General features: G+C 44.5%; 1 protein-coding gene across 3 annotated transcripts in view; it reads right to left on the reverse strand.

The window, feature by feature from the left end:
• Positions 1–228: 228 nt before the first annotated feature.
• LOC125903374 (uncharacterized) overlaps positions 229–14938 on the reverse strand; it is a 31795-nt gene continuing 17085 nt past the window's right edge. For all 3 annotated transcript variants that reach the window (XM_049600268.1, XM_049600269.1, XM_049600267.1), the window contains exons 16-33: positions 14578–14834; positions 13343–13478; positions 12316–12510; positions 11711–11863; positions 10627–10844; positions 10113–10296; positions 9863–10018; positions 9375–9755; positions 5239–7206; positions 3833–3967; positions 3642–3716; positions 3463–3549; positions 3266–3357; positions 3076–3161; positions 2923–2986; positions 2142–2362; positions 1218–1364; positions 229–1122 (exon numbers count right to left, since the gene is read on the reverse strand). In XM_049600268.1, the coding sequence (XP_049456225.1) occupies positions 857–1122; positions 1218–1364; positions 2142–2362; positions 2923–2986; positions 3076–3161; positions 3266–3357; positions 3463–3549; positions 3642–3716; positions 3833–3967; positions 5239–7206; positions 9375–9755; positions 9863–10018; positions 10113–10296; positions 10627–10844; positions 11711–11863; positions 12316–12510; positions 13343–13478; positions 14578–14834 (4821 nt within the window). In that variant the 3' untranslated portion in view covers positions 229–856. The remainder of the gene's footprint in view (positions 1123–1217; positions 1365–2141; positions 2363–2922; positions 2987–3075; positions 3162–3265; positions 3358–3462; positions 3550–3641; positions 3717–3832; positions 3968–5238; positions 7207–9374; positions 9756–9862; positions 10019–10112; positions 10297–10626; positions 10845–11710; positions 11864–12315; positions 12511–13342; positions 13479–14577; positions 14835–14938) is intronic.

Genomic DNA, 14938 nt, shown 5'->3' on the forward strand with positions numbered 1-14938 from the left:
CTGTTGATCATGGATTTGTTTGAATCATGTCTTTAATATGCAAAAAGAAGGCTAATGATGTGAGAATGTTCTTAGCCTGGCCTGGCCTTTAATCTCTCCATTCATCTAATCCTTTTTTCTCTTCAAAGCCTCCAGAGATGACAGCAGGGTTTGAATAACAGACATTTTCACCACAACTGTATTAAAAAATAAATATCTCCATCTATTAATCACAGCCGAAGCAAAGTCTTGGTTTTTCATGTTTTATTATGAATAGCCTTTGCTACAATTAGTATTTTAAATGTGTTAATATCAAACAAGCTCGAGCAGTATCAAACTGCTGATTTCAGTATAAAGGAGAAAATGTTTTGGTGCACCACACGCTGTACATGTGAAGTAAGTGTCATGAGTTCAGGATAAGACTAAGTCATAACTGATTTAAGATTATATCACTGAGATTATTCTGTGAAAATGGTTTTGAAACTGATTCTCCACTGAGCAGATAGGTTTTTTTCAACAGAGACTGTTAACCCAATAACACAACAATAAAAACAACAACAAAACAACAGAAAACATGACATACGGCTGGTAAGAAAACATGTTTTTCAATTAATAGAATCTACATCTACATAGTGCACACTCACACACTATTGCTCCTTTTAACTTGGATCAATATAAACACTCATTAAAGGCACTCATCAGGATTTGAAGTGATTTATATAAAACACATCAAAAATAAAACCATGGTAGCTCTTCCCATCATAAATATAATCAGTAGTAGCATTTTTTTTTTCTTTTTTTGCTTTTCAACAAATATGTGCACTGCACATTAGAAACTATTTCTAAAACCCTTTATTAGTAAAATCATTAAAATATCTCAGAGGTCCCTTTTCCCAAAGAACTTTTTGAAGACAGACTTGTTGCGCGGCCGTGGCAGGCTGGCGTAGCTCCTCAGAGCAGAGTCCTGATGGGTGTCCTGCTGCCATCCGGCCGAGGCCAGCAGCGGGGGCTCAGAGCTCCTGCTTATAGACACGCCGTCTGACGTCTTGTCTCCAACGACAAGAGTCACACAGTAGTTGGAGCCTCTTTCCAGGCCGCTGCCTCCAGGGGTGTGCTGCATGGGTTTGATCTTCTGAAACGTTGCTGAGAGGAAACAGAGTGAACATTAGGAGGCTGAGAAACAGCTGTTTATGATTCACAGTCACGTTATAGATTTAGGTTAATAACTGCAAACTAACCTGATGTGAAGGAGTGGGAGCGACGCTTGGTGCTGAGCCAGTCTTGACCGCTGGAGACAGGGGAGTGAGGGGAGGGAGAGGTGTTGTCTCTGGATGCTCCAGACAGTCTGTGAGTCACCGTCTGCTTTAAACAGTCTTCATCATCATCTAGAGGGGGACAAGGCATTATTAAAAGCAGACATTAAAGGTCTTGTGTATAGGATTTAGTGGTATCTAGCAGTAAGGTTGCAAAAACTGAAACTTCTCCCGTGTGACAAATGTATCAAAGAACTTCAGTGGTTGATGTGAAAATGTGAAAAGGTAATGGCACCATCTAGAGTCAGTGTTTGGTTTGTCCATTCAGAGCTACTGTAGAGCAACATGGTGGACTTTGTAGAAGAGGACCCACTTCCTATGCAGATATAACTGGCTCATTCTGAGGTAACAACAACCCAACAATCCTTTTTTTCAGGTGATTATACACTAATAAAAACACAGTTATAAATATTATATTCCATTTCTGACAATAGTTGCCCCTAAATGCTACACACTGGACCTTTAAAACAGAAGAGCTGAGGGACAAAGTGTGAGCTGCCTCTGTGCAGTCCTGTGATACTCTAGTTGTTTAACATGTAGTAAGACAATACCTCAGCTCCCCCTAGTGGAACATGCTATACCTGCAACAGCAATTTTCCTGGTCAGAGCACTTACAGCAGCCTGAAACACTGCAAAGCTGTATGAATTTCTTTTTGAGCTCAAGAGTAAAGAAGCAAGCAACATCAGCTTGTTTGATAAAATCATTATTGGGGAAAATGAATAGAACTCCTGTTAAATATCTACCATAGCAGATCCTCTAACCACCAGTGGGCCCAGTGGGGCTATCCAGTAGCCAACAATAGAGGGTGGGGCTTGTATTGCTTTTGTCAGCTCAGCAGAAGGCCTTACCACAGCAGCCTCCATGTGAGGATGACATGGTCGACTGCTCATCCACACTCCTTAAATTACTCTGCGGCATGTGACTGAACTCTCTGGTGACGACAACAATCTCTTTGGTTTGGGTCGTGCCCGGCGGTTTGCGCCTTGGGAATGTGGAGGTGACATCATGGCGGGAGGAGGGGCAGTGGCATTTGGCAAGACCATGACAGTTGGGACAGAGGAAGGGCTTTCTGGAAGGGAGAGGAACATGTTTTAATCACAAACATTATTATAAAGAAGCAGAAGCATCAGGAGCTGGATGTTGTTAAAGGGACAGTTCACCCCCAAATCAAAATGCATATTTTTCCTCTGACCTGTAGTGCCATTCATCAGTCTAGATTGTTTTGGTGTAAGCTGCCAAGTGTTGGAGATATTGGCCATAAAGCTGTCTGCCTTCTCTCCAATATAATGGAACTAGATGGCATTCAGTTTGTGGTACTCAAGGTGCCAAAAAAATTACTTTGAAAACCTCAACAGCAATGTCTCTTTCCAGAAATCATGACCCAGTTACTCAAGATAATCCACAGACCTTGTTGTGAGCAGTTTCATGTCTGTTTCTGTTTTATTATTTTGCTTCTTTGAGCACCACAAGCTGAGTGCCATCTAACAGAGAAGGCAGACATCTCTACAGCCAATATCTCCAACACTCTGCAACTCAACAAAACAATCTAGACTGATAAACGGCACTACAGGTAGGAGGAAAAATATTTGATTTTGGGGTGGACTCTCCCTTTAAACCATCATATCTTACAAGGAAATGAGGAAGTCTTGATCAGCTGGGACACTTGATAATGAAGGCACAGACTCACTCCGACCTATGAAGGAAAAAACCCCATATATGAATCACATCAGTTTCGTATCGCTACAGAATTTGCATGCATTAGCTTTGAAATATAATGTTTACCTGTGCTTGCTTGTATTTTCATCATCCATTTCTTCATCATAAAGCGTGAGGAAGCATTGAGCAGATATTCAGACCCATCACGAAGCCTGAGTGCCAGAAAAGACAACTGTTACAGAATGGCCAAACACACAGCTCTCTGTATCATCTATAAAACATCGTCATTGTGAATTAGTTTTTATTACAGTCCTACCGTAGTCGAAAGCAGTTGGGTTTTTTGGTGTACTCTGGTGCAGGTGAACACTCAGCTCCCATGAGGTTCAGCGGCAGGCCGCATGCAGAGCTCTGCAGCACAGCACAGATTGATCATCATTGACTTCATACTTTCCAATTCAATTATTTATCATTTCTGTTCTCCTGGGCTCTTTTTGTTGTATTTTTTCTGCTTACCCTCAGTGTATCCTTTCTATCCTGGTAGAAGCACAAGGTGTGTCTATATAGGACAGCATGGTAGGAGTTCCAGCCTCTGGAGGCAGCCTGTGAAAATAAGATAAGAGTGTGTGCTGCTGACTGTGGGCTTTACATTTGCTGACCGTGCTGGCTTAAACATAAAACGGAGCCTTGCTCACTTTCTTTCCTCCCAGCTGCAGCTTGTGCTTCCTCTCAAGTGTTCCCTCCATAGACTGCAGCTCAGGCTTTCCACTCTGAGAGGGTTTGAATTAACAACATTTAGACAAAGAGGAAAACTCCTCTCTGTGGATAATCATAAAAGCCATGTTTCTGAAAGGCAAAGAGCTAAAGAGATTGCAGTCACTCTTACCAGGGTGATACAGTGCCCTCCTGTGGCCACTGATTCTTCCTGCTTCTCCATGTTGTCCAGGCTGTGAGAGGCTTCTCTTTGCTGACAGATGCCATCCAAACCCATATGAACTGACAGTAGACTCATTGACTGGTCCTGTTCAGTAAGAGAAGATACCACAGTCATCACTGATGACGTAATATGAGCTGCTCGTGCAGTTACTTGCCTTAAATATCAACACTAAGGTTTACTGCAAAATGACTTTAGTTTGTATTCACTGTATACATCGGATAGTTGACATACTTGTTAATACTGTATAAACATTTAGATTTATTACTATTGCATTAATTAGGATTCTAATAAATGAGGTAGAGTGGGTTAGAGTTTCAGTTCACCCAAATTACATAAAACACTTTTGATGCTATCTAGTCATGCTGACAGTTTTGGTTTTATTCAGAGGTGGAAGAAGTTGTCAGATGAATTACTTAAAGGTCCAGTGTGTAGGATTTAGGGGCATCTGTTGGCAGAAATGCATTATAATATTCAGAACTATCTTTTCAGTAGTTTATAAAGCACCTGAAAATAAGATTTGTTGTGTTTTGTTACCTTAGAATGAGCTGTTAATATCTACACACTAAGCAGGTCCTTCTCCATGGAGTCTGCCATGTTGTTGTACCGTAGCCCAGAATGGACAAATCAAACACTGGCTCTATAGGGCCATTCATGTTTTCGTGTTGGCCACTGTTGTTCTTCTACATGCTTGACATGAGAGTAGTTTTGGTTGGGTGCAATCTGCAACCTCACCACTAGGTGCCACTAAATCCTATACACTAGACCTTTAAGTAAAAGTAGTAATACCACAGTGTTTATTACTTTAATGTTGCAGCTGGTAAATGTGGAGCTAATTTTTATTACATATATATTGTTGGATAGCTTAACCTACTGTATTGTATCATGACTTATTAGTTATTTTATTTAAATGTTATGTTAATAATCTGAATCTGGAAAGACATGTAAGTTATCAGATCAATCCACTGAAGTACAGAGCACAATATTTATCTCTGATATATATTGGAGCAGAGGTATGGCACTGGAAATACTAAAGGAAAGTACAAGTATGTCAAAACTGTACAGTGCTTGAGTAAATGTACGTAGTTACATTCCACCACTTGTTTTATTTGCTGGAGTTTTAGATATGTCAAAGGATTTCTAACAACATCCCACTACAGACTTTGAATGTCACTAACTTAGTTATAATTCTTTCCATTGTACTGGGAAATCTCAAAGACAGATATCTCCAAACCTGGGTAAATAAAACCACGCATGCATGCCTACACACTAGTAGGAATAAGTTTTTTTCTGTAATTTGGGTGAACTGATCTAGCCTCAAGGACATGACATCACAGTATACCAAACGCTGACCTCACCTTCAAACTACCTGCGTGCTCATCCACCTCCTCCCCCACCTTTGCCTCCTCCTCCTCCTCCTCCTCCTCCTCCTCCTCCTCCTCCTCATCCTCTCTGTACTGATAAATATATCTCTGATTGTCCCCCACATCTGGCAGCTTCACTGGATCAGATGCCGTCTCGTTTACCGTCACTGAGATCTTGCCGGCTGGCTCTCTGTTAGGAAAGGCCGCCCAGGATCTCCTGTCTCCTGTGGCCAGTGGAGGGAGGTTAACTTTGGGACTCTGCTCCTTGTCGTAACCCAGCAAGCTCTGAAGGTAGGAGGGCAGTTTAAACTCGGCCACGAGGAGGTTGGGTGCTGAGGCGGTGACCAGGTTCCTGTAGAGCACAGCCGGGGTCTTGGGTGAAGGTGAGCGGGAAGGGGGCTCTTTGGATTGGACAGAGGGTTCAGACTCTTCCTGGTTGGGCTGGTACATAATGTCTGAGCAGATGCTCTGTCTAAAGTTAGTGGTCTGGTTCCAGATGTCCTCCAGTTCTTCTTCTTCCTCCTCAAATTGCTGGTGGTTGAGGTTGACGGGCTCTGTATCTAGCTCTGCTGAGTCTGTTGACAAATCTGATGATGTTACGGTGCTCTCCTTCGATTTAGCGCAGTCTATACCTCCCACCTCAAGGGACATCAGCCTCCCCACCACACCCTTTGGCTGCTGGTTTTCTGGACATGGAGCATCAGTGCAAAGTTTGATACTGCTGGAGGTGGAGATTCCAGAGTCAACTGAGTCCTGACGAACACTCACACTCACTGTCGACTTCAGATTCACCACCATATGAGAAGCTTGGCTCAGACACTGTCCAGGACTCTCTCCATGCACACACTGGGCCCTTGCACATTTATGGTACTGATGTCCTTTTAGGTCTCGGATGAGTGTGTGGACACTAGGGCATTGGTGTTTATGTGCAGCTGTATTTTGGGCTTGGTTCACATAAATAGGGAGCTGGGAAGACTGGACGGTCACATCTCTTTCAGTTGTATTGGTTTTAACCTCTGATGACATTTTGTCCCACTCCTGCTCTGGATCCTCCTGCTGACTGAACTGTGTTTGAGACAGGTCGTTACATGGCACGGTCTGATCCTCATCCTGTCCTGGGGAAAGAGGAGGTGCTGGTTGGAAACTCTTCTCCACATCAGGCAGATCTTTCATGACAATCGTCGAAGTCTGAGTTTCAGGAAAACTGATTTCTGCTGAACTGCGTGTGACTGCAGGAGTGGGTCGAGTCTGTTTGAAAGAGCTCAGGGCTGATTGTCTCTGGGAGTGGGGGTCGGGATCTGTCCCTGCTCCGGTTTTGGATTCCGGAGGGGCGATGGTAATGATGTCCTGAATGCTGGGGATGAGGGTCATGTCCTTGGGCAGGTCGAAGCTCAGCACAGAGCCCAAAGAGAGGAATCTGCAGTGGCTTCTCGCGTGATTTGTGGTTGGCCCCTCTGATTCAGCATATGGAATAATGCTGTATTCTCCTGAACACTCTGTATCAATGTCCTTCAGCAGGGGGTTCTTCATGTAGGCCATAGCTTCTACTCTATCCGCACTCTTTGGTGAAGTCTTCCTCCTCCTGCCTTCCTTAAGAGGCCATGTATGTGTGTCGTACGTGACTGTCTCGCAGCCAAACTGAGGCATCCCGTCCCTTTGCTCCTCTACTCCCATGATTTTCTGGATAGTGTGTCTTCGACCATCTCTCTTCCTCTTCCTCTTCTTTCCCATTCTCTTAAGGCTGCTGAAAATGGAGCTGCCGCCATTCCCTGCCAAAGCGTGAAAGGTTACATTGGCCGTCTGAGGTGCAGGCGCTGAGGAAGATGACGAGGAAGAGGTGGACGGCAGGAAAGTAGGTGAGGCTGAGGCTGTAGAGCGGCTCTTTTGGCGTGGCAGGGTGATACTCTCGTACACAGGGGCCACAGCCAAGTTGTTATCCTTGACATGCAAGTAGGTACTTACCTAGAAAAAGAAACGGATATTAGGCGTGTGGGACCTCTCATACTGTTAATGTAAATGCTTTATCACAAACAGTTAACCCCAGGAAGACTCATGCGTGCTGCAGGCTGGAGCCCTGCAGCCCTCTGCGAGAACAAGAGCTGTTTTATGTGTTACAGATGAATGATGACATGAGTGATAACCTGACTAAGACAATCAGCTACTTTTCAGAGACAAACATCAGCCTCACATCCCACACACCCAAGAAAACAATGGATTCAGGAATGCACAAGCCTCACACAGCAATGCAGATGTATAAAAACACGTGAAAGACGTACAAATTAGATGAAAGAACAAAAGAACACAAACATGATTCCAACTGCACACTTGCAGGACTTAATCAAAATCACATGTGGCTGCACATGCCGTCATATGCAGCTGTAATGGTTTGACCTTTCAACTCTGTGACTAATCTCTTGTTTCTGTGGAAGCCCCAGACTATAAATCACGGTGTGCAGTCTGGGGGCCTTTCTTGAAAAGTTCAGCACCAGTTCTTTGTCTAATGACTGCGCCTGCGTTGGCGTTTGGGACGCACTCCTGCTGGGAGCCATTTTGGAGCAAAAGTTTCATAGGAAGTGAAGGTGAGGTCACTTATTTTAACACAACCGAGGCACAGCCGTGGAGAGCCAAACAAGACCAGGTTTACGTCAGGCTTGTGGTGGAATGACAGAAGGAGAAGAGAGAGCGTCTGTCAACATTCACAGCAGGGAGAAGACTGTGTGTGCTTTTCTTACTCATCACCCTCATTCTGTGTCTGCCATCGGTGCTCTCCAGCTTTAAATTCTGGCTCATTGAACAAGTTAAGCTCCAAAGAAAAGTTTTTAATGTTGGAGGAAAGTTGGAGTGTAAACACTGATTCATTGTGATTTTTATTCGGGAATTTAACTAATTATCTGAGTTTACACAAGACAAAATGACTACTGACAGATTACCGCAAAGATGGATTTACATCCACATCCAAAACATACAAATTTGTTTCCAGTGCCTCAAACTTACGTAGGTAATTCCTCGATTTTAAGGCTGGAATGTATGATGGGGACATGGCTCCTTTAAATATCAACACTGCCAAGATTCACAGTCTATTTTTAGATAAAATGCCCTACAGTAGAATACAATAAAATCGATCAATAAAGAACATTTTACTTTGCATAGGTTGGCATAATACTATATATCTGGTCAAATTAATTCTCTTAACTTGTAACAAACTGGAGACAGTAACATAACAAAAATATATTTGTTTCTGAAACAGAGCACAGAACAGATTTTTGTCCACTAATTGGAGATCATATATATTGTTACACTTCATTCATTATGTTTATATTTTCACAAGCGGACTGTAAAAGCAGCACCTCTCTGTCCCATCTCATTACAACAGGCTGTGCTTCATTAAAAATAGAATTTATTTGGTTTTGGATTTGCATTTATGACTGCAGTTAAGTAGGAAATTGTGAGTTCTGACAGTAAAACAGTTTGTTATCTTTTCTCACTTTTCTCACATTGACTGTAAATTTTCCAGCCGCAGTGACTTCGGAGATGGTGCGAGTGCAAATATGATAGCGCTTTGGCGTGACCTGTTTCCTTTCTGCGCTCATGCCTGGCTTACAGACAGGGCAGCAACACAGGGAAAGCTGCAGACCGGCTGTACCTTGTAACGGGTTAGTAGAGCATGCTGCCCCCAGAAAACAACTACACACAGCATGCAGTCCCAGCACACTTCGAGACGCAGCATGCAATGCCAGTTCACACCGCGCAATTTACCTCATTTGCACTCTGCCGATAAATCTTTCTCTTTCGCTTTAAACTACCCAAAGTATTTTCCAAAAGCCCCTGGCAGCGCCTCCAAAAGTTTTTACAGGCAGAAGATGGAAGCACAGCGGGCTGAGGGAGAAAACGGGGGAAAAAAGGAGGACATGAAGGCCAAAGGAGAGAAGAGGGAGGAACAGCAGCAGATAGTCAAGGAGGGAGATCCCATGCAGTGTCATCACAGGGATATGATGTTACTGCATTGACTTTCAGCAACAAGTATCATTTGCTTCAGTGCTTTAAGTGAGGAATTTATGTAGCCGATAACAGTGGCAGCCCATAATGGTGTTTGGTGACTTTAAGTGTGAGGTGATGAGCGTGTTTCTCACCCTGTGGACAGGCTCAGAGGTCTCCTCCACCACCTCGTCCGTCCTAGCAGGTGGGTCAAGCACCTGAACCTGACTGTCCCCCGTGTTACCAAAGCTAAGGATGAGGTTTACTGTGCCCCCTAAAGCAGGGCTGCTGGGCTCTTTGAGGACCACAATGGAGGGTTTGGGAGTCTCTGAGGAGGTAGCCTCGCCACCCCGTGGTCCAATACTGTTCATGACCTCATACCCATCCTCGAACTGCTTCTCGTACTGCTGCTCAGCTTGTGTTGGAGGCAGCGATGAGGGCCGACTGTCTCCTCCTGCTTTTGGTTTGTCTTCATCGGAGACTAGAATCTGGTGGGACTGGTAGGACTGGTGGGCCTCCAGCTCAGGAGGTGAACTCTATGTAGGAAGCCATGAAAAGAAAATTAAGAATTTACAGCCAATCGACCTTTCAGTCTTGGATTGTTGAGGTTTTGTGATTAACTTTGACCCCTCTGCTTATTTACCTCTGTCGATGGAGAGCACATTGTGGCCTCAGAATAAATATTATCCTGTGAAGGCTCCTGTTGGCTCTTCTTATGAAGCCACTGCTGTTTCTGAGCCCTCCAGTGCACTGAGATCCACCCGAGCATACTCCTCAGTTCTTCCATGCGCTCCTTCACCTGCAAGACATACAGGGTTTTTAAAAGCGGAAAAAATTAAACCAACAGTATATCCAAGTATCACAGTGAGTCATCAGTGTGTCACCCTGCTCACCATCTGCGTGAGGTGGTGCTCTTTGTCTAAAAGGTTTCTCCCCGTTTCTGCCAGCTCATCAAACTCCTCAAACTTTTGCTCAATCTGCATGTCCAGCTCCGCAGCGAGTGGCCTCTGGCCGTCTTTCCCGAAATGCAAGGCGGTATCTGAGAAGATGCACGACCTGGTGTCTTCTGTCCATGAGCTATTCAAACAGGAGAGGGGGAGGAGGTGGTGGAGGAGACAAGGAACAAGGCTGTGAGAGAAGCCATACGTTTGAAAAAAACATGAGAATGACCAGACTCTCCCTGATAGGACAGACATTCATCGCCTTGTCACACTCGGCCCGGGAAGCGTGCGCTGACCTCCTCGGCACATCTTAAATTATACATTTCACCAGGGACCTATGCTTGACAACAAGAACATCCTGTTCCTCCCTTGAAAAGATATTGTAATGGGCAGATGTTCTCACGAAAGAGGATTACGAAAGAACGTCTGGCAGAAAGGGGTCACAGCATCCCCACGCCCTGCTTACATCATGGCGAGGTAGCTCCTGAAGAAGTCCTGGAGCTGCACAAACTCTTGTAGACGTGATTTGTTCTCCGTCACACTCTTCTCCAGCTCTGTCCAGCCCTGCAGCATGGCCTGGATCTTTGCCCCGAGTACATGCACTCGCTCTGGGCACAGTTCTTCCAAGCGAGAAGTCTGCTTCTCCATCTCCTTTACCTCCTCCCTGATGACTTCATAGTCAATCTGTGGAGAATCACAATAAAAATCTATCATCTTCCATCATCCCAGCTATCACTCAAACAGCCTGTATCAATTGTATCTGTGTATGACTATGACCTCATCCCCGTAGCTTTATGCATATCATTCAGCTACAGACCCATATGGTCTGCATATGGGCTGCCACGCTATAGCCAGCAAGCGATCTTGACCACTTTTTTTCTCCTTTTGACGAGGCAGTAATTAATAGCGTTGAGGGTTCTCTGGGAGTAATGCTTCATAACGTTTCTCAGCTACAGAGAGCCTCAAGAACACTGAGTTGTGGATGCCTGTCTGCTGACGGCACAGTTATTTCAGTTTGGGAGATTAGGTCATTTCTGCTCTTCAATGGTATCAAGTCCAGACAGCTGTGTGTGTGTGTGCGTGTGATAAACATAACACTGCCCAAAAAATGACTCACACAGGACTTTACCAACCTCACAACTCCAACCCCCGTGACCCCCGGACACATAGAAACACACCCCACCAGATTTACTCACAAACACACATGCACTGAGCGCTAACAGAACAATGACTCACACAAGCATAAATAAATATCCCGTGTGAATAATAAACTTTTGCACGCTCTATGTGTGTGATTGCATGGTGATGTTTATATAATAAATTAAACAGAGCACAAAGCAGGAGGGCAACCCCCCCCTTTTTTTTTAGATGTGAGAAAATCTGGCACAACAGGAAACAGACTGTGGAACAATGTGTTGGAGGCGAGTGCGAGAAAGAGAGGGGGGCTTCCCTTTTTGCAAAGCTCAATGATCTAAAGTCCAAGGGATAGAATCCTGGATCGTATTAGCACCAGTGAATCATTTACAATGTTTACACCATCTTCCTCTCACCTCCAGGTGGTCCTGCTTCTCCTGCAGAGCCTCTAGGCCGCAGCGGTCTGGCTCACACTGGACGGCCATGTCTGTCTCCTTCTCCAGGATGTCTAGGCTCAGCTCCTTGCTGTAGCACAAGCACTCCTCCACGTGCACCGCCAGGCTGGCGTGCTGGCGAGGCGCAAAGTCATCATGAGTACTCGTAGGATGTCATTAAGTCATTACGCTTCACTGTGTATTATTTGTTCTCCAAAGAGAGCCACATTGCAAGTTAGTGTTTAAAATGGTGTCATGGAGTCCCTCCGGGGCGTGTGTATTATGTGCTATTTTGACATGTGTACTGCTTTTCTACCAAGAATAAATCGAATTAAGGCGAAAACACTCATGCGAAGGGGAGTGGTGGCTCGTTTGGGGCCTATTAAAGTACATAGCCACACACAAAAGAAAACCAGATGTGGCTCTATTGGTTTATGCAGCTGTTTGTGACAGAAGTGGAGGAAATTAAAAACCATTCAGCATCATCTAAGATCATTATAACCCAACAAACATTGCAGCAACCTTTGGATCTAATGAACTAGAGCTAGAGCTTCCAGTTCAATATAAACTGACTCCCGTCTCCTTACCCTGCTCAGCAGCTCCTGGATGGCCTGGTCATGGCTCTGTGATCGGCCTCTTTCCCTAACGGTGTCATTTAGCATCTCCACGGCCTCTCGTAGTTCCTCCACAGGGTCGCCCATGCTTTCTATCAGGGGCTCACCACTGCCACTGCTTTGGAGTCCCAGCAATGTAGGAGCTGAGGAAATCTCACTGTGGAGAGGCTGTTAGTTACAGAGGGAGAGAGTTGGTATCAGTAGGGTCTAATAACACCGAAAAGGATCTGTGACATTTTCCTAATTTCTCACTTGCTAAACAGAGGGTTTGTGTTTTTGTATGTAAATGTTTAAGGTGTGAGGCTGGTGGATTGTTTGTGGTGGTGAAAATGTTGCAAATACATAATGCATCTGTATTTTAAGACTATATATATTTTTTTTTAAAAGTCAGCATCATGAATCAAATTAATTTCTTTTTTTTCTAGAAAGGTTACTACAAACCCTGACTGTATGCACAGTACATATGAACACCTGGGGGAAATAATCGTATCATATCGTATCGTATTGTATCGTACCATATTAATTCTTTTCTTCCTTGGGTGAGAAGAGCAGGAATGGACTTTATTTATAATTTTATTTATATTTATTGCAGTTATTATTATTTATTTATTTTTAGGTATTGTACTTATCTACCTGGTTTAAGAATCTCTTGTCTGCCTTGTTGTATTATGCCTAATATGTTTTCGGGTTGTCCCTCCTCTGTCCCCTTGTAATTGCAATATCTCAAGAGCGCCTTGAGGGAATTTCTTTAAATGTGGCACAAACATCCACTCAGTCTCATCAATGGACTGATGAGGTTTTGGTGGCCATAGGTCAAATGTCAAGGTCAATGTGACCTTATTTGTCTCATTCTTGTCAAGGCGATATCTCAAGAACACCTTGAGGAAATTTTCTTCATATTTTGCAGAAATGTTCTCTTGGGCTCAAGAATGAACTGATTAGAATTTAATTGAATTTTGTCTATTTTAGATTGTTCAGGGTGGCTAACCCAGTGTCTCACCTGTCCCAGGCTGTACTGACTGCTGCTGAGCTCCTGGCTCTCCTCTAGTTCCACACGCTCCAAGAACTCAGTCAGCATCCGTGTGTCCTGCAGCTCTGAGCTCTGCTGGGTCAGGGCACTTTGGACACGACGATACCTGGGAAACACCAGCGGGCATGTTTTAATGTGCAGCTACACCTTAACAGTAATCCACATCTACATATACAGTACAAGTCCGTGTCCTTCAGCAGAACCACATTACAGAGACAGCGAGCAGCGCACTGAGTGCATGTCACCATGCTAGAGCGCTGTTTATGTAATCATATATCATGTGTCACATAAACATTTCCTGTACTTCAGGACATGAAGGTACCCTGTCCATGCAGAGTTTATATTTGAGATGGTAAAGGGAGCAATTTCAAAGGGTATTTTCTCCAGAACAAATGAGCCTTAAGTTGCTTGTATGTAGCGTTAAATAATGACATCATCCCAAGTGTCTTACAGCTGCTTGGTGAGAGCCTCTACCTGCATCAATGGCTCCTCAGACTCCACAAGTGTCCATCCCTGCCCCATCTAACACCCCCACCCTGGAAACACTTAAACTGAGCCCTTTCCGTTTCTTTATTTTCTTTGGTTAATTCAGTGTTTCTTTACAGAGTCTGAACTTGTGTTTATGGTCACAGGTACGTCCAGTAAACCAGCCAGCATCATAAGGTTTTACTGAGAGTCCATGGCAACAACCTGTCTTTCGAGGGCCAACCAAAGAGAAAGGCGTCATCTAGCAAACATGGAGCGGGTGACTCTGACACACACTGACAAGCTGTGGGTGAAGTGCATGTCAAGACTGCGGGGTAGACCCCGCTAAGTGCTGCATGAATCACAAATGAATAAACTCGGGTCTTGCGATGAATGAGCGCATGGAGAGTATTTTCTTTTTGCCAACTTGGAGAAAAAAGGCGGCTTATGAGATCTATGGATATATATTTTTTGTGGTTTATGGGGTGAAATTGTTTGTCTTAAATAAGAACTGGGGCTTTTATGAATAAACTCTTCCATGTTGAATTGCAGACATGGCAAGCCCAAAACCTGTGACCTCTTGGAAACACTGACAAAATTCTTACTTTATTTCCTGACCACAGTGGTGAGAGAAACCACCAGAGTGTGATTGTTCAGATCCCTAACATGAATCTTCCATGATGATAGACATCAGGGGGGGCTGCCCCTGACCTCTCCCTCTCCTCCTCTGACAAACTCACTTTCTTTCCACCTCCTCCATGCGTACTGGCAGGCCTCGTGTGTGTGGGTGACTGTGGCTGTGGAGGCGGTCCACCTCCTGCCTCAGAGCGCTGAGCTCCAGGCTGCGTGCTGCAACCTCTTTCTCGAGCAGACAGCTCTCCCTCTCAGCCATGCTCATTGTTTCAGGGTCACCGGCGAGAGCAGATTCCTTCATGGAAAGCTCCACGGACTCAAGCCAGGCCTCCAGGCTGCCCAGGGCTTGGAGCACTTTTACAACCTGCACGGTACAGAAGCAGAGAGGCTAATGATGTGGAGGCTTTTTGTTGCAGTAATTTGCAAGTGATTTAGTGCACAGCAAAAACAACCAGAGGTGATGTACTG

The sequence above is a fragment of the Epinephelus fuscoguttatus genome, linkage group LG16, assembly GCF_011397635.1.
Source record: "Epinephelus fuscoguttatus linkage group LG16, E.fuscoguttatus.final_Chr_v1".
Classification (NCBI taxonomy): domain Eukaryota; kingdom Metazoa; phylum Chordata; class Actinopteri; order Perciformes; family Serranidae; genus Epinephelus; species Epinephelus fuscoguttatus.